The 26,035-nt window shown below is 46.8% G+C and overlaps 1 protein-coding gene across 1 annotated transcript in view; it reads left to right on the top strand.

Annotated features, from left to right (window-relative positions):
* Positions 1–3,270: 3,270 nt before the first annotated feature.
* TMEM86A (transmembrane protein 86A) overlaps positions 3,271–26,035 on the top strand; it is a 61,509-nt gene continuing 38,744 nt past the window's right edge. The window contains exon 1 of the mRNA XM_088451760.1: positions 3,271–3,335. Coding sequence (XP_088307886.1) covers positions 3,315–3,335 — 21 coding nt within the window. The 5' untranslated portion in view covers positions 3,271–3,314. The remainder of the gene's footprint in view (positions 3,336–26,035) is intronic.

The raw sequence follows: 26,035 nt of genomic DNA, 5'->3' as shown, positions 1-26,035 counted from the left end.
CGCCCATGCAACGGTGATGAAACAGGCACGCCTGCGCTTCTCTGACCACTCCCCCGTCACCACCCCCAAACGCTGACCTCCCGTCACTCACTCTGCGATGGCCTTCTTTCTGCGTAAGTGATCACAGAGCGATCGCAATGCTAACTCATGCACGAACACGCACTGCAATGCATGAGAATACGCACCATCGACCGATCTGCGTACGCCGTTGTAATTGCGATCCAAAATGAATCAGGCCCTTAGCATACCTTGCCTACTCTCCTGGGAGTCGTGGAAGGCTCGCGATTTTTCGGGTAACCCCCCCCCGCACCCCAGAAAGAGTTGGCAAATCTCCCGTTTCCCGCCCACTTCCTAGTGAAGTGGTCAGGATGGGGAGATTTTCCGAGATGTTTGCGGGTCCATATGGAGGGGGCGTGGCTAAATGGCGCAAATCGAGTCATTTAGCCCTGTCCCTTCCTAGCGGACCCGCAAAACTAAGGGGTTTCCTGTATGGGGGGGCTAAATCCGGCTATTGTCTGGCCCCGTCCCCTCCGGCAGCTCCCGGAATGCTGCCCTGCAAAGTCGGTAAGTATGGCCCTTAGTGAAGGTCACGTATGAAGAGTTGACCCTGGAAAAGCGATATGAATACATTCTGTGGCTGTGTCAGAGTTGTACGTAAGTTGGCAGTAATTACACTCAGACTGCGTACACAGAACTAAGGGTCTGATTCAGAGCTGCTTGCTCATGCTGTGTGTTCGCAGCGGCCCGATGTTCTGTGTACGTACAAGCGCACGCTTCGTTCTGCGCGTGCGCGAACTACACACTGTGATCGCATCCCTCTCGCTCACCCAGCAAGGGCAACCCAGGGTAATTAGTGGCAGGAGAAGCCGTTTGTGGGTGGTTACAGGGGCAGGACATTAATAACAGGGGGTTGGAGATGTGAACGCAGGCGTGTCTGAGTGTTTCAACGCCGTTTTAGAGGCGTGCATAATTAACAGGCAGCGTCATATTACACGTTTACATGCCATTTTTTTACGCTGAATTCCTCGCAATGCTTGCGGTAGGGTAAAGCTACCTCAAGCGCTGCGTTCACATCCGATGGTGCTCGATGTACCAATGTTTTTAATACATTTCCTGGAGATGACGTGTTGCTGGTGGACGGCTCTGCCTGTGTGATTGGGAGCGTACGCATACACAAAGTGGCCGCTCACTAAGACATGGTGGGCGTGCTTATGCCTTGGCGAGCCATCCCGTCCCGTTGCGTCACTTTGACAAATTTGCATACGCATCCAGCGAGCGTACGCAGATAGCGAACGGGTCTGAATCAGGCCCTAAATGCAGATATTTGCCCACATGCCGAGTTTTAGGTAACTATGCAACAGCACCACCCTTACCTATACATTTCTTCATAAAGAGCCAGTAACTTGGTAATAATACCATGCTGCACTGATGGGGGGCACATGTAAGATGTGGCGAGAGATTTAGATTTGGGAGGGATGTGTCCAAACTCAAATTTAAAGTGCAGTGTAAAGCTGGGTACGCATAGGGGTGACGTCCTTCATTAACTTACCACAGGTCACTAGCGATATCGCTAGGTTTGATGTACAGCATATCCAACCTAGCAACCGCGGAAGACCGCGCAGACACTGGTACATGCTGAGCGATGTAGACGACTTGTCGTTACTGACGCTCCAGTGCGTACCCAGCTTAAGAATAAAGCTGACCAGGATTTGTGAGCTACATGCAACAGCGGCTAGTATTTACCACACATGCAGAATAATATGTACCCCCCCCTCTTGTATTGCAGCATGGTTTGTCCCGGTGCATAGTTACTTGTTTTTTTTGCTTCGTTCCCGACTCAGAAGCAGCCCCGTCGCTGTCATCATTTACCAGCGCACGCTATCCGTGGTGCAAGACAGAACTCAGCATCGTCCTAACTAAACAGACGATCTGATACCCTTCACGGGCTGATCACTTTACACATCACAGGGATGGGCTCAGGGACGGGCTCCGATTGCAGCACCCAGTCGCTGGATGTGTTTTTTTCATACATTTTGGCAATACAAAAAGTGATAAGAAATTTTAATTATCGGGTCCAAAAACCTGAATATTAATAAATTTGCTCCATAGAAACAGTCTTGGTTGGTGCAGAAATAAGACACATATAAGGACAATCAGTGCAAGGCATTAGATGCGTGGTAAAGGCCGCAAGTGTTCTGTCGGCACATTTTTCGGAGGGTTATTGTGTTTATAAATAGCCTTATCTATGTATTGTACAGAACATTGGCACCTAGTATAGAGCGGGTGCGAGTCTGCGCTGGTCTAGATGACCAAGGGGTTAATTCAATCAGGCGCAAATTGCAACCCATTCACTGCCCTGTAATTGCGCACAAAACTCCATAACTTTGCTGCAATATCGGGAATACCATATACAGTATGACAAATATACGCGCACCTCTGCATTGCGTCTTGCAGTTGGATTGACCCCCAAATGTCACCATGGGGACAGGCGAACAGTTCTGCATGCGGGCGAACTTACATATTTGTTTTCACGCAGACATGTGGGATCAACATACGCCCAATTTCCATCCATCTCAATGTCAGGTCTAAAGTGTCTGACTATTAACATTATAATAAAGGCACCATTTGTTTTAACTGAGGACTAATAATAATAATAATAATAATAATAATAATAATAATAATAATTATTATTATTATTATTATTATTATTATTATAGTAATAATAATAATAATCATCATCATAGCAATAATTATGATTATTATAATAAACTACATTAATAATAAAAATAACAATAATTATAAGATAATAAAATACTAATCTATAATAATAATAATAATAAGAAGAAGAAGAAGAAGAATAATAATAATAATAATAATCATAGTAATAATAATCATCATAGCAATATTTGTGATGATAATTATAATAATAAACTACATTAATAATAATAAAAATAACAATACTAACAATATTTATAAGATAATAATACAATAATAATCTATAATAATAATAATAATAATAATAATAATAATAATAATAATAATATATTAGATATTGCAGGAAAAGTGAGCTTGATCAGGATAAGCTGCATGATGAGCTGCCTGTATCACTGCAGAGGCAGATGTCACCCAGCTGCAGAACATGAGGGGTTAAGCTAAAGGCTCTGCAGCTGGAGAGCTGAAGCAGAGAGCAGGCCGCATGCCCCGCCCCCCAGTGACACCTATGCCCGCCCACTTTGACGTCACAGCATTCTGAAAGCAGATACAATAACAATCAGCCGTGGTCACAGAGATACATTGTGCGGGGATCTGCAGACATGGTGTCACCCGTCACAGTGGTGAGTGGAGGAGAGATACCTGTATATACATATATACATACATACATACATACATATGCTGTACATAGCTATATACTAGTGTGTCCTTTCTGTGCCTGTACACAGCTCTTTCTCTGTATAATATACACTGTCATATATAATATACACCCTCCCCCTCCATCTATGGCACAGTAATATCTGTACACAGTTGTTACATTGTATATCTCGGGTGTTAACGTTGTACATAAGTGTGTCACATTGTATATCAGTTTTGTTACTTTGTATATCTGCTGTGTCACATTGTACATCAGGTGTGTTACATGGTATATCTGGTATGTAGTGTTATATAGTATATCTGATGTGTTACATTGTACATCTGTATGCTATATTGTATATATGTGTGTTACATTGTACATCTGGTGTGTGTTACTGTGCATTGTACATGTAGTGTGTTACATTGCACATCTGGTGTGTTACTGTACATTGGACGTGTGTTACATTGTATATCTGATGCTTTACTATACATTGAGTGTGTTACATTGTATATCTGATGTGTTACTGTACATTGTACATTTAGCGTGTTACATTGTATATATGATGTGTTATTGTACAACATTGGTGTGTTACATTGTATATCTGATGTGTTACTGTACATTGTACATTGAGTGTGTTACATTGTATATCTGATGTGTTACTGTACATTGTACATTGAGTGTGTTACATTGTATATCTGATGTGTTACTGTACATTGTACATTGAGTGTGTTCCATTATACATTTAGTGTTACATTGTATATGTGATGTGTTACATTGTATATCTGATGTGTCACTGTACATTGTACATTGAATGTGTTACATTGTACATTTAGTGTTACATTGTATATCTGATGTGTTATATTGTATATCTGATGTGTCACTGTACATTGTACATCTAGTGTGTTACATTGTGTATATGATGTGTTACTGTACATTGTATATCTAGTGTTTTACATTGTATATCATGTGTTACTGTACATTGTACATCTAGTGCGGTACACCGTATATCTGCATTGTACATCTAGTGTGGTATATTGTATATATATATGATGTGTTACTGTACATTGTACATTGAGTGTGTTATATTGTATATCTGATGTGTTACTGTACATTGTACATCTAGTGTGGTACACCATATATCTGCATTGTACATTGTACATTTAGCATGTTGCATTGTATATATGATGTGTTATTGTATATTGAGTGTGTTACATTGTATATATGATGTGTTACTGTACATTGTATATCTAGTGTTTTACATTGTATATCATGTGTTACTGTACATTGTACATCTAGTGCGGTACACCGTATATCTGCATTGTACATCTAGTATGTTATATTGTATATATGATGTGTTACTGTACATTGTACATCTAGTGTGTTACATTGTATATATGATGTGTTACTGTACATTGTACATCTAGTGTGTTACATTGTATATATGATGTGTTACTGTACATTGTACATCTAGTGTGTTACACCGTATATCTGCATTGTACATTGTACATCTGTTTGCAGGTTGTGCATTATGTGTCACAGGACGTTTCTGAGCTCCTGGGGGGGGTCTCTGATCCCTCCCTGTACACTGCAATCACAGCAGCCACTGCAGTGCCCCCAATCATTAACCCCAGCAGTGCCAGCCAGGCTGTCAGTGCATGGCCCCGCCCCCAGGTGATGACACTGTGACAGGGCTGCACAATTGCTGCAATACACACTGTTTATCATCCAGGACAAGGGCTGTGTGTGTATTACTCCGGCTGCACTGCTCGGGCACACAAACACAGTGCTCAGCTTCTTCCTTGTGCGACACTTTGCATAATGTGCTTCTCCTACATGTGTGTTTATGTGATGTGGTCTTCCCTTCATGTCATGCACCACAGCCGGGGAGCGATTGGATGGAATGTAGGCCAGGATGTGTATAGGATAGCTGACAGTACAGCATGACGTGTTGTGATTATACAGCGGTCAGTGTGTGCTACAGTGCATGAGAGTACAGTGAGAGATACACAATGCAGATAATAAAGCCACGCAATCATGGGAACCATTGCTGATAGTACAGTATGTGTAGTAGGTTCTCCCTGCTTGGTGCTGACTGTGTCATGTACCCAGGATATGAGGGTCATTATTGGTCCACTGACACCATGTGACCCAACTGGGGTTCAGCTGAAATATGTCAAGATCTGAATTGAATCATTAGATATAATAGAGCTTCAGTTATAAGGACTATTGTACCCATGAGCTGCATTGCTGATTACAGCGCTTATTACTATTGACTGATTGGTGCTACTGACATAGAGCTCTGGGCTGTTGCTTGGGGCTTAGAGAACGGGCCATTACCCTAGCCCGCAGGGGTGATTTATTACTCTGGTACTGCGGAGAAGGAGGTAATAGCCATGGTAATAGACTTTACAGTCTCTTGTAGGAGTAAAGGCAGGCACTGATAATAAGTGGGTAACCTGTGACCCTTCAGCCCGATTAGGGCGATACCATGGCCAGTTAGACAGGTGCTGCTCTCACTTCCACAAATCTGGGCTACTTGTGAGACAGAGACCCCATAGGTGTCCATTTTAAAGTAGTTGAAAAGCAAGACAGAGAAAATCTAGCCTTATTCACCGATTGTATTCTGAGTATTGTAGTTCACCCAGGTCTATCCGTTAGTGACGGGTTACGTGCACTTACCTGGTGGCAGTGTCTCTGGAAATGATTCACAAGTGATAACTATGAGACTGAGGTAGAGGTGAGCGCCAGTCAGTTTTCCGGACATACTTTATGCACTTGTTCCCTAGGGATGCCGACTGTCTGAATACCGGTGCCGAAATCCGAAAGGTCGGGATTCCGGCACCAGTATCCCAAAGTTAAGTATTGGGGGTGTTAGGGGGAGGTTAGGGTTACGTAACAGGGTTAGGCACTAGGGGGAGAGTTAGGCACCGGGTAGGGAGTGTTAGGATTAGGGTGCAGGGAGGGGGAGGTTAGGTTTAGGCACTAGGAGGGGAGGTTAGGTTTAGGCACTAGCAGGGGAGGTTAGGTTTAGACACCTGGGAGGGAAGGTTAGGTTTAGGCACTAGGGGGAGGTTAGGTTTTGGCACCAGGAGGTGAGGTTAGGTTTAGGCACTAGGAGGGGAGGTTAGGTTTAGGCACCAGGAGGGGAGGTTAGGTTTAGGCACCGGGGAGGGGATGTTAGGTTTAGGCACTGGGGAGGGGGAGGTTAGGTTTAGGCACTAGGAGGGGAGGTTAGGTTTAGGCACCAGGAGGGGAGGTTAGGTTTAGGCACAAGGACTGGAGGTTAGGTTTAGGCACTAGGAGGGGAGGTTAGGTTTAGGCACCGGGGAGGGGGTGTTAGGATTAGGGTGCGGGGAGGGGGAGGTTAAGTTTAGGCACTAGGAGGGGAGGTTAGGTTTAGGCACCAGGAGGGGAGGTTAGGTTTAGGCACTAGGAGGGGAGGTTAGGTTTACGCACTAGGAGGAGAGGTTAGGTTTAGGCACCAGGAGGGGAGGTTAGGTTTAGGCACCGGGGAGGGGGTGTTAGGTTTAGGCACTGGGGAGGGGGAGGTTAGGTTTAGGCACAAGGAGGGGAGGTTAGGTCTAGGCACCAGGAGGGGAGGTTAGGTTTAGGCACCGTGGAGGGGAGGTTAGGTTTAGGCACCGTGGAGGGGGTGTTAGGTTTAGGCACTGGGGAGGGAGAGGTTAGGTTTAGGCACTAGGAGGGGAGGTTAGGTTTAGGCACCAGGAGGGGAGGTTAGGTTTAGGCACTAGGAGGGGAGGTTAGGTTTAGGCACTATGGGGGGGGGGTTAGGTTTAGGCACTAGGAGGGGAGGTTAGGTTTAGGCACTAGGAGGAGAGGTTAGGTTTAGGCACCAGGAGGGGAGGTTAGGTTTAGGCACCAGGAGAGGAGGTTAGGTTTAGGCACTAGGAGGGGAGGTTAGGTTTAGGCACCGGGGAGGGGGTGTTAGGATTAGGGTGCGGGAAGGTTAGGTTTAGGCACTAGGAGGGAAGGTTAGGTTTAGGCACCGAGGAGGGACGGTTAGGGTTATGGTAGGGGTTAGGAAATTGCTCACTGTGTGATCCTATGGGTGTCGGGATGCCGACAGCCGGGAATTCATACCCAACCCATTCCAGAGCCCGGCGCACGCAACTACAGGAGATGATGAGGAATATGCGACATGTCCGACGGCTGAAGGGGTGTAGCTGGGAAGTAACCGGATGTCACGTGTATGCCCCCATTTATTAATGATCGCTATTGCAATGCAATCTGGGCATGACATCACAGTCCATGATCGCATTACAATATGAGATCATAGCACCCGGATGTATCATCCGGCACATGCTGACTGCACATGCACGGCCGCCATTGTCGGAGAGGGAACCCTCCGCCGGCTAATTACGCACGGTGTAGCCCATAGGCATTAGGCATTCCGGATGTTGGTAAATCTGGCAGCATGACATTGCCCCTAGAAACCTATGGTGGAGGCGGCTGCCTGCAGGAATGGAGGGATCACAGGAGGTATCGGTACCTGCTACGGTACCTCATTCATACATCCGGGGGATACTCCGCTAATTACCAATTAGTCCAATTATACTGGAATTGCGTTTTACTCTACATTGGCTACTACAAGAGTAACCCCAAATCCTAATGTACCTCCTCCTGTGTTCTTCATTAGAAGAGACATGTAGTCAGTGATTATATGAGGGAGATGTATCAAGCCTTGGAAAGAGATACAGCGGAGAGATATAAAGTACCAACCAATCAGCTCCTAACTGTCAGTTTACAGGCTATGAGGCCTATGTACTAAGCCTTATAGAGAGACAAAGTAGACCGAGATAAAGTACTAACCAATCAGCTCCTGTCACTTTTCAAACACAGCCTGTAACATGGCAGTTAGGAGCTGAATGGTTGGTACTTTATATCGGTCTATTTTATCTCTCTCCAAGACTTAGTATATCTACCCCTTAATACCCAAGTGACAGTAATATGAGCTCCTGGAAGTAATATCTGTACTAACAGTGAGTTCTTCTGATGTCATCACTTGTGATTGCTGTGCTCTGATGTCATCACTTGTGATTGCTGTGCTCTGATGTCATCACTTGTGATTGCTGTGCTCTGATGTCATCACTTGTGATTGCTGTGCTCTGATGTAGTGATGTTTGTGTATTATAAGGACTTTTTCGCTAATGTAAGTTATTGCGTATATTAGATTACTGCAGCCTTTTGCATTTGTATGGTCACAGAACTCCTCGGTGACCTCAATTGCTAATATAATTTACAGTTGGGCGTGCATTATCCCGTACGTTATATAATCAATACTCTGCTATATACACACATTGATTGTCTTCCTGTGTAAGTGCTAAGCATATTGATCTGCTGTAGTAACTGGAGCCATACAGCGATTCCTCATTTCTATTTTTTTTTAGCTCATCTTTAAATTTGTACTTTATAGATTAATCATTTTCAGACCTGTCCGCAGCATGACAGAAGGATGCTCCTTCCATCTACTCGTTTATTTAGCTGAATAGCGAAAGCCAGTATTAGCCTCATAGATAGCATTACCTTATTTTATTTTGTTTGTTTCATAAGGACTCTGGAGCTCATTCAGAGTCGGTCGTGAGCGCTGAGCCAGCATAGAGACACCCACTACTGCTATCTCACATCTGTAGTATCTCACAGTCCTGCGTATACATCTGTAACATCAGCCACAGCTCAGCCAGCATAAAGACACCCACTACTGCTATCTCACATCCGTAATACCTCACAGTCCTGTGTATACATCTGTAACATCAGCCACAGCTCAGCCAGCATAGAGACACCCACTACTGCTATCTCACATCTGTAATACCTCACAGTCCTGTGTATACATCTGTAACATCAGCCACAGCTCAGCCAGCATAGACACCCACTACTGCTATCTCACATCTGTAATATCTCACAGTCCTGTATATACATCTGTAACATCAGCCACAGCACAGCCAGCATAGAGACACACACTACTGCATTCTCCTATCTGTAATACCTCACAGTCCTGTGTATACATCAGTAACATCAGCCACAGCACAGCCAGCATAGAGACACCCACTGCTGCTATCTCACATCCGTAATACCTCACAGTCCTGTGTATACATCTGTAACATCAGCCACAGCTCAGCCAGCATAAAGACACCCACTACTGCTATCTCACATCCGTAATACCTCACAGTCCTGTGTATACATCTGTAACATCAGCCACAGCTCAGCCAGCATAGAGACACCCACTACTGCTATCTCACATCTGTAATACCTCACAGTCCTGTGTATACATCTGTAACATCAGCCACAGCTCAGCCAGCATAGACACCCACTACTGCTATCTCACATCTGTAATATCTCACAGTCCTGTATATACATCTGTAACATCAGCCACAGCACAGCCAGCATAGAGACACACACTACTGCATTCTCCTATCTGTAATACCTCACAGTCCTGTGTATACATCAGTAACATCAGCCACAGCACAGCCAGCATAGAGACACCCACTGCTGCTTTCTCACCTCTGTAATAACTCACAGTCCTGTGTATACATCTGTAACATCAGCCACAGCTCAGCCAGCATAGAGACACCCACTGCTGCTATCTCACATCTGTAATAACTCACAGTCCTGTGTATACATCTGTAACATCAGCCACAGCTCAGCCAGCATAGAGACCCCACTACTGCTATCTCACATCTGTAATACCTCACAGTCCTGTGTATACATCTGTAACATCAGCCACAGCTCAGCCAGCATAGACACCCACTACTGCTATCTCACATCTGTAATATCTCACAGTCCTGTATATACATCTGTAACATCAGCCACAGCACAGCCAGCATAGAGACACACACTACTGCATTCTCCTATCTGTAATACCTCACAGTCCTGTGTATACATCAGTAACATCAGCCACAGCACAGCCAGCATAGAGACACCCACTGCTGCTTTCTCACCTCTGTAATAACTCACAGTCCTGTGTATACATCTGTAACATCAGCCACAGCTCAGCCAGCATAGAGACACCCACTGCTGCTATCTCACATCTGTAATAACTCACAGTCCTGTGTATACATCAGTAACATCAGCCACAGCTCAGCCAGCATAGAGACCCACTACTGCTATCTCACATCTGTAATAACTCACAGTCCTGTGTATACATCTGTAACATCAGACACAGCTCAGCCAGCATAGAGACACCCACTACTGCTATCTCACATCCGTAATACCTCACAGTCCTGCGTATACATCTGTAACATCAGCCACAGCTCAGCCAGCATAGAGACACCCACTACTGCTATCTCACATCTGTAATACCTCACAGTCCTGCGTATACATCTGTAACATCAGCCACAGCTCAGCCAGCATAGAGACACCCACTACTGCTTTCTCACATCTGTAATAACTCACAGTCCTGTGTATACATCTGTAACATCAGCCACAGCTCAGCCAGCATAGAGACACCCACTACTGCTTTCTCACATCTGTAATACCTCAGAGTCCTGTGTATACATCTGTAACATCAGCCACAGCTCAGCCAGCATAGAGACGCCCACTACTGCTATCTCACATCCGTAATACCTCACAGTCCTGTGTATACATCTGTAACATCAGCCACAGCTCAGCCAGCATAGAGACACCACTACTGCTATCTCACATCTGTAATACCTCACAGTCCTCTATATACATCTGTAACATCAGCCACAGCTCAGCCAGCATAGAGACACCCACTACTGCTTTCTCACATCTGTAATAACTCACAGTCCTGTGTATACATCTGTAACATCAGCCACAGCTCAGCCAGCATAGAGACACCCACTACTGCTATCTCACATCTGTAATACCTCACAGTCCTGTGTATACATCTGTAACATCAGCCACAGCTCAGCCAGCATAGAGACGCCCACTACTGCTATCTCACATCTGTAATACCTCACAGTCCTGTGTATACATCTGTAACATCAGCCACAGCACAGCCATCATAGAGACACCCACTACTGCTATCTCACATCCGTAATACCTCACAGTCCTGTGTATACATCTGTAACATCAGCCACAGCTCAGCCATCATAGAGACACCCACTACTGCTATCTCACATCTGTAATACCTCACAGTCCTGTGTATACATCTGTAACATCAGCCAGCATAGAGACGTCCACTACTGCTTTCTCACATCTGTAATACCTCACTGTCCTGTGTACACATCTGTAACATCAGCCACAGCTCAGCCAGCATAGAGACGCCCACTACTGCTTTCTCACATCTGTAATACCTCACAGTCCTGTGTATACATCTGTAACATCAGCCACAGCTCAGCCAGCATAGAGACACCCACTACTGCAATCTCACATCTGTAATACCTCACAGTCCTGTGTATACATCTGTAACATCAGCCACAGCTCAGCCAGCATAGAGACACCCACTACTGCAATCTCACATCTGTAATACCTCACAGTCCTGTGTATACATCTGTAACATCAGCCACAGCTCAGCCAGCATAGACACCCACTACTGCTATCTCACATCTGTAATACCTCACAGTCCTGTGTACACATCTGTAACATCAGCCACAGCACAGCCAGCATAGAGACACCCACTACTGCTATCTCACATCTGTAATACCTCACAGTCCTGTGTATATATCTGTAACATCAGCCACAGCCCAGCCAGCATAGAGACACCCACTACTGCTATCTCACATCTGTAATACCTCACAGTCCTGTGTATACATCTGTAACATCAGCCACAGCTCAGCCAGCATAGAGACACCCACTACTGCTATCTCCCATCTGTAATACCTCACAGTCCTGTGTACACATCTGTAACATCAGCCACAGCACAGCCAGCATAGAGACCCCCACCACTGCTATCTCACATCTGTAATACCTCACAGTCCTGTGTATACATCTGTAACATCAGCCACAGCTCAGCCAGCATAGAGACCCCACTACTGCTATCTCACATCTGTAATACCTCACAGTCCTGTGTACACATCTGTAACATCAGCCACAGCTCAGCCAGCATAGAGACACCCACTACTGCTATCTCACATCTGTAATACCTCACAGTCCTGTATATACATCTGTAACATCAGCCACAGCTCAGCCAGCATAGAGACACCACTACTGCTATCTCACATCTGTAATACCTCACAGTCCTCTATACACATCTGTAACATCATCCACAGCTCAGCCAGCATAGAGACACCCACTACTGCTATCTCACATCTGTAATACCTCACAGTCCTGTGTATACATCTGTAACATCAGCCACAGCACAGCCAGCATAGAGACACCCACTACTGCTTTCTCACATCTGTAATACCTCACAGTCCTCTATATACATCTGTAACATCAGCCACAGCTCAGCCAGCATAGAGACACCACTACTGCTATCTCACATCTGTAATACCTCACAGTCCTCTATACACATCTGTAACATCATCCACAGCTCAGCCAGCATAGAGACACCCACTACTGCTATCTCACATCTGTAATACCTCACAGTCCTGTGTATACATCTGTAACATCAGCCACAGCACAGCCAGCATAGAGACACCCACTACTGCTATCTCACATCTGTAATACCTCACAGTCCTGTGTATACATCTGTAACATCAGCCACAGCACAGCCAGCATAGAGACGTCCACTACTGCTATCTCACATCTGTAATACCTCACAGTCCTGCATACACATCGGTAACATTGAGGAACATCGGGCCGTCACGCCATATTACAGCAGCTCTGACCGCTGTGGCTAATTTATGCACGCCAATACAACAGCGTTCAAACGTACAGGCACACCTGCGTTTCCCTAACCACTCCCCCGACACCAGCCCTAAATGCTCACAGCCTGTCACTCACTCTGCGATTAATTCCTGTGTGCATGATCACAGTGCGATCGCAATGCTATTGCTGCACGTGCGCACTGCGCTGCATACACATGTGCAGTACGCACCATCGGCCGATCTGCGTAAGCGGGTAGCAATTGCGATCCATGCTTAACCAGGCCCATAGTGCACACGCATTAAATATAGCAGGGCCCAGCCGCAGGAATCGCCCATTATCTGACGCCAAGAGCCCTCTAGCATGGTGGTGCTTAGCGCTAGAGGACTCCGTTTGCCGATTGCACTCAAATAGGGCTCATGATTTGGGGTGAACCAGCATTTAGAATCATCGACATGAGATGTCTTTAATTATTCAATTAAAGAGACGGTTGACCCCTGTAACTAGAACAAGCCAATGAGCGTGGTGGGCCAATGACTGTGTAGACGTAACGACACACATTAAACGGAACTCAGCAAATTCAGACATGTCTCCATTGCATTGTGGCCAGGACCACGGGTTACTTTGGGTCCAGACACAGAACGATATCTGCGCAATTCAGGGGAAGTGGCCCCATTTCTGATCAATATTGATTAGTGTATGAGCAGCTTTAATGAAGTGCCGGGACATTTATTATAATTATTATTATCATGTATGGGACAGGGGTTCATGTGACATGGAGTGTGAGAGTACTACGGTTACGCGCAGGAATGGGAAACGCCAGCGATGTTATAATGGAGGGCGCGGAGGTGTGCGGTGTATTCAGCTCATGGATTACTTGTCTGGCTGTTATTGCCCAGTCATGTTTTATTACTCTTTGTTCCCGATTGTAAAGAATAATAGACTATGCCGGCGCTATATTAGAAAACTTTAATAAATAAATAATAATGACGGCAGGTGGAGCTTGGAATTGAGATAAAGGCGCAGGGCGGAATAGGACAACGCAAGCGCAGGCCACACTTACTAAGATAGAGCAGGACATACTGCTCCAAAATCATTGTAAAGTCCAATGGAAATTGATCAGATGATACATTGTCGGTAAATGCAGACAGATGATGACCACAGATCACCGCTATCGATCCTTGTGTGCCGCCAACTTTCCACAGCACTAGCCGGTCCAAGTCCTGTCTGATGAGACCAGAAGCCCATTGGCCAGAGGCGAGGGGGTGAGGGGCATCTGATCTTGTGCAGTTTGACCACGTTGGACATTGATCCTGTCCTTTGATGCTTTTGCTAAGCGCCAGGATCGTGCTGAGAGTTGTAGTACAACATTAGCTTGTGGGTCACCGTTCGCCCACTTATTATCAGACAAACCGCCCTGGTTACTGTTTTTCAGAGGTAAGAAATATATCTGCGACATTAGGACTCACGCGTGCGAGATGGGACGGGCCCTCATTCAGAGGCGGTCGGAGGATGCAAGCGGTCGCTCAGAAACTGGCCGGCTGCTTGCATCCTGACCGGCCGCCTCTGTTTCGCTCGTTAGGCTGTGGGTTTACACCCACAGCTCTAACGACCGCTAGGGTGATGGTCGCGATGGTCATAGACCATCGAGGCTTACGACGAGACCCTAGGGTAGGGTCTCACTTGTCGTAAGCCCCGGAGAGCTTCTGGCTCTGTCAGAGCCGGAAGCCCTCCACTGACATCACTAGTGATGTCAGTGGGGCCTCCCCCAAACGGCAGGCGTTCCCATGGGAACGCCTCCGTTTTGGCTGTCACTCGCCCGGCCCACCCTCCAAACGGGGCGAGCTGTCAATCAACATCGACAGCTCGCCCCCTTTGGAAAGAGACCCGCTACGACCGGCGCTGTCGGTCGTAGCGGGTCTCACGCATCCGCACGAAGGAGCCGGCTCCCTCGTGCGCATGCGTACTGGACAACATCGAAGCAGCCATGCGGTCGTAGACCGTACGGCCGCCTCTGAATGAAGCCCTGGGAGCCTAAAAATGGGTTTGCAGTTCCACTTTTGTGAAAAAAAAAATTCCAATAAAGTGAAAATATAAAAAGTATACAAATTGTATAACAAACAAATAAACGCTTCCTTCTGTTTTCTCTTCTGCTATCACAATGCTGAGATCGCAAAAGCGATTAGAGGATTGCGGGTAAATTTATTAAATGGGCGTCGTCCTCACGCTTTGGTAAAAGCTGTTGCTAGGGGTAGCCGACAATGTGCCATTCCATTTTACTCAATAGGTCCATAGGGGCCTATTTGTCAAATAACTCTGCCCTTAAGATATATACGAAAACTGCGGTTTTCACATGTTTCAGGGCAGAATTAAAGAGATGTAGGGCCTGATTCAGCTTTGGGAATAGAGTGATAATTAGCTCTTAACTGTGAACCTGGCCAAACCATGTTGCAATGTAAGGGGTGTAAATATTTTTTGCATGTGGGGTAAATACTGGCTGCTTTTGTATGTAGCCCACAAATACTGCACAGCTTTATTATCACACTGCATTTTAGATGTCAGTTTGGAAACACTCCTCCCAAATGTAAATCTCTCTGCACATTTTCAATCTGCCCCCCCTGCAGTGCAGCATGGTGTCACCAAGATGATCAGTTGAGAGAGATATCTCACTCTATTCCCAACTATGAATCAGGGCCGTAGTCAGCATCCCGGCTGACGGAATGCCGATGGTCTAAATATCGGCACCGGCGTCCCGACAATAGTCGGGATTCCGGCTCCAGAATACCGACCTTTGGCATCCCGAAGGTAAGTATCGGGGGTTAGGAGGAGGGTTAGGGTGCCGTGTTAGAGTTAGGCACAAGGGGAAGGGTTATTGTTAGGCACAGGGGTGTATCTATAATGGGTGCAGGGTGTGTGGCGAACACGGGCCTCTGGATCCAGGGGGGCCCCGCACCACACCGCACACTGACTGCACCCATAATATTACTTACCTTTCCGAAGTCCCACGTCGGCGTGGGGGTCCGGCGCTGTAAAACGACTGGAAAATGGCCGGGCGGAGAGGTGGGGGCCTGTGTCGGAGACTGCACACGGGCCCCCTCCTCTCTAGAAACGCCCCTGGTTAGGCACTAGGGGGAGGGTTAGGGTTAGGCCCTAAGGGGGAAGGGATAGGTTTAGGGTGAGGGGAGGGGGGGGGGTTAGGTTCAGGAACCAGGAATGGAGGGTTAGGGCAGGGAGAGGAGGAGGGTTAGCATACCGACCAACAAGTGTCTGTTTGTTAATCCTGTCGGGATCCCGGTGACGGGATTCTGACCACCGGGACCCCGACTGCTGGCCACCCATACCCAACCAGAATTAAATGCCGCTTGAATGTAGCAAAGCAGATCTCCTCCCTCCAGCCCTTGCAAAACGTAGCTTTCCAGGTCTTGCGTGTGTGGGCTAACGCCATCTTCTGATGGCGTTAGCCCATTACCTTCAATAGGGCAGCCCTACTGGAGGCAGATCTTGCGATCCCTCCTCGTTGGGCTGGAGGTGATCCCGATACCCATGGTGTTGTCTTTGCATTGCCCGTGAGCAGCTGGAAAGCCGAGCATGTGCAGTAGTGGGGCCAGGGTCCGGAAGCAACGTTATTGCATACGCGATCACTTTACGTCTTACTGATCGCCGGGACGAGCTCTATAAGAGGTTGGTAAATTCTCCCCCCCAAAAAAGCTTTGGAGGCACACGGCAAATAATAATGAATGTGCCCCATAGTCTGTCAGAAACCTAGTTCCCGAGAGACGGGTTTGGTCATCCTTTCTGCCTGATTAAATGAGCCCCGTGGGACATTTATTATTTATTAACAGTTTCTTATATAGCGCAGCATATTACGTTGTGCTGTACTATTGGAGACATTCATAGAACAAAACTGGGTAATAACAGACAGATATATAGGTAGGAAGGCCCTGCTCGCAAGCTTACAATCTATAGACGTGGAGAACGGTTCCTGGAATGTAGGCACGTGCGCAGTGTTTAAGGCTTTCATCTCCACCCAAGAACAAGAAATTGAGAATTATTCTTTAAATAAAAGAATAAGCCCCTGAAACCCTGCCTGTGTCATTTGCCCGCACTACTTTCATTTTAACCATATTGTCAAAACGGGCTCCATCTGTTCAGACAGGGACTGACTACGGCCTTGCTCCTGGCTCAGATCCCGCGTCCTGTCTGCGGCACGTCACTTTCCGCCTTCACCTTCCTCCCCGAAGCCTTACCCCGGCTGCTGCGAACATTTTCTCGATTGAGCCAGGGACAAGGGAAGAAAAGAGAAACCACTGACAAATAACTGTATCATGTGCTCGGCCCCAGCCGCTGACAGTGTGTTGAGGTTTCTCTTGCAGCCACAGCGAGCGTGCAGGAAGATTACAGTCAGTAATATATCAGGAGAAGAGGAGTGTAATAGCAATAAAAAGCAAGCAGGTATTAATACTGCAATGATGCTGCTGAGTGCTGCGGATGTTTCGCCCAGTCTCCAGGCCGGGTGGTGGATGCAGAGAGAGAGACAGCTTATCCCACCCCCCCTCTCTGCTCTTATCTCCCCCTGTAACTGGCACCAGGGGAGAGAACGTAAGCTGAGGAGCTATGTGGCTCGTGGAGCCAATATTCATTTACCCGGATCGACCCTGCCCTACGCTCTACATTAGAGCAAATGAATATCTGTCTGCAGTGTGCGGCTGTGACTGTCTATTCTCTCATTCCCTTGTTGCGATTAGAGAGTTGTGTTATGTGCAGAATAAAATAAAATAAATGCAGAACGCTCTCATTTTATATTGACATAAATTCCCAGGCTGGACCCTGTCCCTGTTGGTATAACCTGGGTACAACTTTGCTGAACCAGTATTCATGAAAATGCATCCTAATTGCTCAGTAGTGTAATGCCCGCTTGTGTGGATGGGCTAGGGTGACGCCCCTGGGTGATGGGTGGGTAGTATTGGAGGACCTGGTGTATTTAAGAAGGGATATTGTTTTCTCAGTAGGGGAGTCCGTTACACCCCACTCCAGTGACTGGCATCGGGGCAAGAAATGGTATGGGCAGGTGGGCCAGAGAGGGACGCTTGGGACTCGGCAGTAGTCAACAACGTGGCAGTCTAGTGCCAGAGCCTGGAGTGAGTTCCAAAAAGGAGGCTCCCCGAATGGGTGATGGAGACAGGCGTCAGAGACACTGCTGTAACATTTGGGGGCTGATGAGAGATGCAGGATGATTTGCGGAGAGATAGAAGTAGAGATGCGTGAAAATTCCAAACTAGTTCAAAATCCAAACAAATTTCACTAGTTCAACAACTCATGTTCGTGGTACAATCCCCAGTGTGTTAGTGGTACAATCCCGAGTGTGTTAGTGGTACAATCCCCAGTGTGTTAGTGGTACAATCCCGAGTGTGTTAGTGGTACAATCCCGAGTGTGTTCGTGGTACAATCCCGAGTGTGTTCGTGGTACAATCCCCAGTGTGTTAGTGGTACAATCCCGAGTGTGTTAGTGGTACAATCCCGAGTATGTTAGTGGTACAATCCCGAGTATGTTAGTGGTACAATCCCGAGTGTGTTAGTGGCACAATCCCGAGTGTGTTAGTGGTACAATCCCCAGTGTGTTAGTGGTACAATCCCGAGTGTGTTAGTGGTACAATCCCGAGTGTGTTAGTGGTACAATCCCCAGTGTGTTAGTGGTACAATCCCCAGTGTGTTAGTGGTACAATCCCGAGTGTGTTAGTGGTACAATCCCCAGTGTGTTCGTGGTACAATCCCGAGTGTGTTCGTGGTACAATCCCGAGTGCGTTAGTGGTACAATCCCGAGTGTGTTAGTGGTACAATCCCCAGTGTGTTAGTGGTACAATCCCGAGTGTGTTAGTGGTACAATCCCGAGTGTGTTCGTGGTACAATCCCGAGTGTGTTCGTGGTACAATCCCGAGTGTGTTCGTGGTACAATCCCGAGTGTGTTAGTGGTACAATCCCGAGCATGTTATGGTACAATCCCCAAAATGCTTATATTACAATCCCAGACCCTGTTTGTTGTACAATCTCGAGCATGTTCATTGTACAATCCCGAGTATGTTTGTGGAACAATCCTATTCATGTTCAATACCGAGCATGTTTTTGGTATAATCCGGAGCATGTTTTGGTACAATGACAATCCCAAACATTTTAGTGATGCAATCCCAAGCATGTTCGTGGTACAACCCAGAGTATGTTCATGGTACAACCCAGAGTATGTTCATGGTACAATCCCACTCATGTTCTTGGTATAATTCGGAACATGTTCATGGTACAAAATTGAGCATGTTTGTGGTACAACCCTGAGCATGTTCTGTGTACAATCCCAAGCATGTTTTTTGTACAATTCAAGCATGTTCTTGGTACCATCCCGAGTATGTTCCTGTTACAATCCAAACATGGTTTTGGTACAATCCAAGCATGTTCTTGGGGCAATCCCAAGCATGTTCATGGTACATCCCTGATCATTTGTGGTACATCCCTGATCATTTGTGGTACATCCCTGATCATTTGTGGTACATCCCTGAGCATGTTCTTGGCAAAATCCTGAGCATGTTCGTGGTACAATCCCGAGCATGTTCTTGAAAATTAAAGGCTTTTGGGGATAGAACATCCTTAGAGCATATTATGTGGACAATTAGAGTTAAACACTGACACAATTACTTCATATGTCTCAACAAAACTTGTGGTAGACAAGTTACAACTTGGTAATTGCTTATTTCATTCTCTTTTCTGCTGACCGAGAAGAAGTCAATGTAAAAAAAAAGTCTCTAGAGTTCTCTTATTAAGGGACAAATTCCTTTGAGAATGGCAATTGGAAATCTCCCTGGATTAACATTCCTCTTGCTTTTAAATTCGCCTTTTGATTCCTGTTTTCTAAATACGTGCAATTAGGTAACCTGTCATGCTACAGTTATTGTGGCACTACAAGTCTCAGGAATTCCAGTTGTAGGCAAGCTGCAGATCTTCTATTGTGGGACTATATAGCCCAGCACTGCCAGGCTAAAGCTAGGTACACAATATGCAGTAATTGTGCCAATCAGTTGATTTTCAGGTGCTCGGTTCGAGAATCTCAGACAGCGCCAATTATCATTGTAAAATCAGTCGGATCAGATGAATACTTCAGTCATGAAGATCTCTTTTGTGGGCGCGCATGTTTGATATCTGTAACGACGTGACTTATGTCATCTCATTTACGTTAATGAATACATGGCTGTGTGCACTGTGAAAGCCTTTAATGATGTATTAAATTTTCTTATGACCGTGAATGCGGAGACACAAAATCGCCATGACCATCTTATGGACAGACAATCGTTTTGATTGGACCGATGATCCTGTGTGTACACTGGGCATCGGATATACTTGAGATCGTTTCTCTGCTCTGATAATCATGAAGTCAGTCAGAGTTTGAGTAAAATCGTTCAGTTTTGTGTCTGGCTTTACTCAACCTGTTCCAGCTGCTGTTGAACTACAATGCCCAGCATGTCTTTCTAGTGTAATTTACTCAGAGCAGAGGTTCCCAAACGCGGCCCTCAAGGTTCCCCAACAGTTCAGGTTTTAGAGATAGCCATGGTTGAGCACAGGTGATTAATTCAAACTGGCTGAGGTACTAATTAAGTCACCTGTGCTCAACCATGGAGATCTCCAAAACCTGGACTGTTGGGGAGCCTTGAGGACCACCTTTGGGAACCTCTGACTTAGAGGCATACTGTATGTGTCCACCCCCACTCCTCTGGCATTCCCCCTCTTGTAAGCAGCGACCCCACTGGTCACCTGACCCGCCCCCACTCATTATGTGGTACACCCTCACTTGTCGTCCAGCCCACCACACTCATCATCTGACCTGCCCCCACTAGACATCCAGCCCTACCGTACTTGTCGCCCATCTCGTCCCCACTCATTCCGTCTTTGGAAAATGCACAGGACTGCACAGTAGAGAAGTGTGCTCTGGCCAGGTGGAAGGGGGGCCCTGAAAGAGCGGAGCCTGGGGCACTGTGCCACCCCCACCCCTTACTCCGGCTCTGCACCTGGCCCAGCAAATGTGTAAGGGTCGGGAACACTGAGGCAGCTGTGTTTTTCTGCAGGTTGATCTAATCCAGTGTATGCCAACTCCAGTCCTCAGTGCTCCCTAGCAGTGCATGTTTTCCATATCCCCTTGCTGGGGAACAGGTGTATTCTGTACTGACTGACATGGGTGATAGTAATTATTTATTTTACTTGCAATTTTGTGAGGAGACCTGAAAAAATTGAGCTGCTAGAAGACAGCCCTGAGGACTGATGTTGTGAAACCCTGGCCTAGCCCCGTGAATGAGATAAAGCCTTGACTACAAGGTGGAGTAGTCCTGTGAGTGTCAGCATCTGACGGTGGAAAGCTTTGCTTCCTCACCTGGAAGGAGCCGGACACTTTGGGTTGTGCACACGTTCAACAATGGGATTTCCGTTTGTGGAATGAGATTGTGCAAATGATATAATGGGGTGGAGGACCAGCATTGGAGGTGGTAGTGGTGGTGGTGGTGGTACTCTTATCTTCAGGAGGAGTTCCTGCATTTCTTAGTCAACGCTAAAGAACCGAGGGTCCTATTTCTCCACTGTGTAAAGTATTTACCTTAAATCTCACAGAAATGGCTTTTCCGAATGAGTAAAGCAAATATTAATGTTGTTTTTTTACCAATTGGCTAAAGCAGGCGATATCACAGCTCTCTCCGGTGTTAACTAAACCACCCCTCGGTACCGCCGGTAATTTGCCTTAGTACTGCAGTCATTTTCCAAGCCCTGAAAAGCTGCGCTCTACAGAGCTTGGTCCTAATAACTAACACCATCTTCACAGATCATTGTAGTCTGTAGGCTGAAGTTTCACCCGAGTGGTATCTCCGGATTCCGCACCAGCACCCTGTAATGTCTTCTCTGAGCTGGCCGATGGGCGCACGTGCGTAATAGGTAAATCGGTACTGAACCGGCAGTAAAGTGAAAGCAAAAACTATTCACTATTCTTCAGGAATGGTAAGAGGCTTTCAAAAGCAGGCCAGAAAAATCATCGGTTATCGACATGATATGGGGCAAAGAGAACTTAAACTTTTCTGGGTCAAAGTGCGAATGGTCTTAAATAGATCCCTGAATTGTCCGACATCCACATGATCTTGTTGTAAACCCTGTCGTAAACATTTCGCACATTTTATAAGGTAAGTCACAAGGGCACTTCAAATAACATTATAATGTTCAGCAGGTATTCGAGTAATACAGACAATGCCTCTTTACTCCCATTATTAATTAAAGGTAAAAGTCCTAAATTACTAATGTGACTGAGGGGACATAGATGAAACCAACCACGAGTTTAAGAAAAAAAACCCTGTAGTGTTAGGTGGGAGTTTAGTGACATTATTACAGTATTTGTGTATTTTAGGTGTACCCCCACGAGCTGCAGAAATAAGGAGCATCTGCCCTGCTTTATATAACCAGGTCTGGTCCAGAAATGACCTCGATGCCCACTGATAATCCGATTTAAATTTACTATACAACTGTACGAACGGTCCCCAGTCACGCTGGACGTTATATAGCGCTAGATCCCAGGAGGCTGGCTCTTCTTCAGTGTAGATAAATGTGATCCCCAGTCCTATGGCCCAGGGCTCGCGCTGTACGGCCCCGGGTGTGCGCACCCTAATGACCTAAAGGTGTCGCTGCTGGTATCGCTGTCCACGTGAAACACAAAATACAAACACAGCTATAGGCCTGATTCAGAGATGTACGCTATGATGATGTTTTCGCAGTTGAGCGATTATCGGTCGTCTGCGCATGCGTCTGAGTCACACTGCGCGTGTGCGTCAGGGTACATTACCGTAGTCGCTTGCAGTGACTAGTTACTCGCTGTGTGATTGACAGTCAGACAGCGTTTGTGGGCGGTAACAGGGAATTGCGACAAATAAGGCAGGCGTGTCACGACCATTTTGGGGGCGTGTCACATAATGCGTCTGCGATTCCGTACGCGGTGAAAGAAGCTCTACAACCATAGAGCTACTCAGAAGCCGGATAATCGCAGGATCTGCGGCCGATGCAGCGTCTTTGTACGCAGATGATTGGATCTGCAAAGCCGCAGGTGGGCGTCTCAATACAATCCATGGCGTCTGCGACATTCGCATATTTTCGCACATCCACCGCGTACACAGAAGCGGCAGCGGCGGCATTAGCGTCTATCAATGACACAGGCCCAATGTCATCTGCAACAAAATAAATGGTTAAATATCTGTTGTTTTATTTGACATTTTAAACGCCTGTATCTGGATTCTTGGTTCTCCCGTAGTGACCCTTATACGACATTCTAAATCCGCCAGCCGGCCGGATGTGATTTTCCTGTGCCAGGATGGGATTACTGGTATAAGGCCAGGGGATAATGTCTGTGACTTGTGCCCTCCGTTCTAATACATGCACCAGTGGGAAGGAGACCCTGGTGAGTCATCACTTTGCCTTAGTGAAAGTGACACAGATCTGGCCTCAGCCTCAGTTTCCTATATAGAATTGAATAGCTCTTAAGTGTTAGGAGCCCTTATTGGGTGGCTGCTGCTGCGGAACGGGATTTCCATGTCGTCACTGTGGTCAGAAAGGGTGTCAGAAGCTGCAACAGTTTGCATTGAATATTGGGCCTGATTCAGAGCCGGACGCTATTTGCGCTCGCTCGTTCACAAAATAGGGGTGGCTATTCAAATGAACTCTTCGCTGTTTGCGGTCTGTTCACGCCTCTAGGTCTGAACGAGCGAATAAAACTTGCGGTAGTTTTTTGGATAATTACGCCCCCTGGACGCTCGCATCTTACGTCATGTCCGCTATTTATTAGATTAATCGAGTACATCGACCAGCGTATGAACTGCTCGCTATTCTTGTGGTTGGTTTTTCCTACCACAAATTTGCGAGCAGTTCTGACTATAAAATAACCCAGTGACGTGGTCATTAACGCTGCTGTATTAATTATGCACACCCATAAAACGACCGTTTTGACCTTTAAGCACGCCTGCGTTCTGATCTCCACTCCCCGTTTTCAAGCACCTTCCCCTGTTACCACCCACAAACGCCTCATTCTGTCACTCAAAATAGCAGGCATTCGCTATTTAGCGAACAAACGATTTTCGGCCGCACTGACTGGTTCGCGCATGCGTATTACGATCCGTACGCATGCGCAGTTGGGCAAACATCGCTCGGAGCGAACAAGCGGCCGCTTACGAGCGGCTCTGAATCAGGCCCATGGATTGCAGACATCTGCTGTTTACTGTGGTGCCAAGAAGCCTAGAGGTCATGGGATGTGCAGGACATCACTGGCACTATGTACAGGCACAAAGCAAGCACGCAGGCCAGTAATAATGAACCGTCCGTATTATTATAACTCCATGTAACCACTGCACTAGCAGATCATGGTCCCACAGTGACCCAAGCACGTGACCTCAGCGCCGAGCTGACAATTCTGAACTTATTCAACAAAACATGCAAGAAGCACATTCAGAGGGCTATGGGCTCAATTCAGACCCGCTCGCTAGATGCGTATGCAAATTCGGCTAAGTGACAGCAAGGCAGGCGATCGCACGGCAAGGCATTAGCACGCCCACTATGTCTTGGCGAGCGATCGCTCAGTGTATGCAGATGCCCACCAGCCTGTCCTAAGGCGCCCACTTGCGCACATCATCTCCAGGAAGTGTATGCAACCATCGGTACATCGGATACCATCGGAAGAGAACACAGCGCTTGTGGCTGACCCTACCCTACCGCAAGCACTTCAGCCAGGTGACGTGTACAATGACGCCATGTCCTAATTATGCACGCCTCTGAAACGGCGCTGAGACGCTCAGGCACGCCTGCGTTCGCACCTCCACTCACCCGTTTCTGGCGGCCTGCCCCTGTCACCACCCACAAACGGCTTCTCCTGTCACTCACTCTGCTGGGCAGTCTATGCGCAGTGGGCGTATGCTTCCCAATCGCTCGTACTGGCATTGCGATGCGTACGCATGTGCAAAATGCAAACAATCAGCTGGCTGCGTGCGAACGCATCTTAGCGAGCGGGTCTGAATCAGGTCCTATGTAATAAGCCTTGGAGAGAGATAAAGCACCAACCAATCAGCTCCTAACTGTCACTTTACAGGCTGTGATTGAAAAATGACAGGAGCTGATCGATTGGTACTTCATCTCTCTCCAAGGCTTAGTACATCTCCCCCTTAGACCTCATTCTAGCTCGGTGCTTTGGCCACCTGTGCAATCTGCCTTTGTGTAGCCAGATTTAGAGGTCTGCCTTGAGAAAATCCTCCTTACATTACCGTACTTTGGACCTGAGTCCTGCGCTACTGTCCCCGCTTTAGTCTCTTTGCCGTAGTCACGTCTGCGAGAATACGCTAATTCCGGTACCAGCTCTTCCCCTGGTGTACCAGCGTGCGTCTGAGTGTGCGAGGACTGAGACGCCAACTTTGAGTGTCTTTAGGTACTGTAGTGCCTCCTGGTGCCTCTTTTAGGCGCAGCCATTGGTCGCACCACCGAAACTTACACCAGCCCCATGTTAGGTGAGGATCCCTGGCAGAGTACGGCCCCCAATATGAGCGATTATATGCCTGTGTACGCAAGCAGTTACATGACGCGCCCGCGTCACATACTACTTCAACGTGATCATTGAAGTAGTTTCCTCAATTGTTTTTTTTTTTTTTTTAATTTACTGTGTCCAATATTTCAGCTCTACTTTAACCGCCATGAAGTCTTCCTTCCATAAGCGGTTAATGGGAATGATGCAGACATGCACAGAGTTTGTATTAATTATCAGTGAGTGGGTGTGGCTAGAAGTGGGCGGGGCCTATGCGGCTGTTATTGTTATTCCGGCATCTGGGAAATTGGCCAGAGATGATATTTCCTGCACTGGGACATTTAGAGGAATTTACATAAAAACAAGCAAACAAAATGCTGGAGTTATCGGGCCTAATT

Source organism: Taudactylus pleione, unplaced genomic scaffold, assembly GCF_031769625.1.
Source record: "Taudactylus pleione unplaced genomic scaffold, aTauple2 ptg000027l, whole genome shotgun sequence".
Lineage (NCBI taxonomy): Eukaryota > Metazoa > Chordata > Amphibia > Anura > Myobatrachidae > Taudactylus > Taudactylus pleione.
The sequence above is the reverse complement of the archived record's forward strand: the minus strand, read 5'-3'. Positions and strand labels throughout refer to the sequence as shown.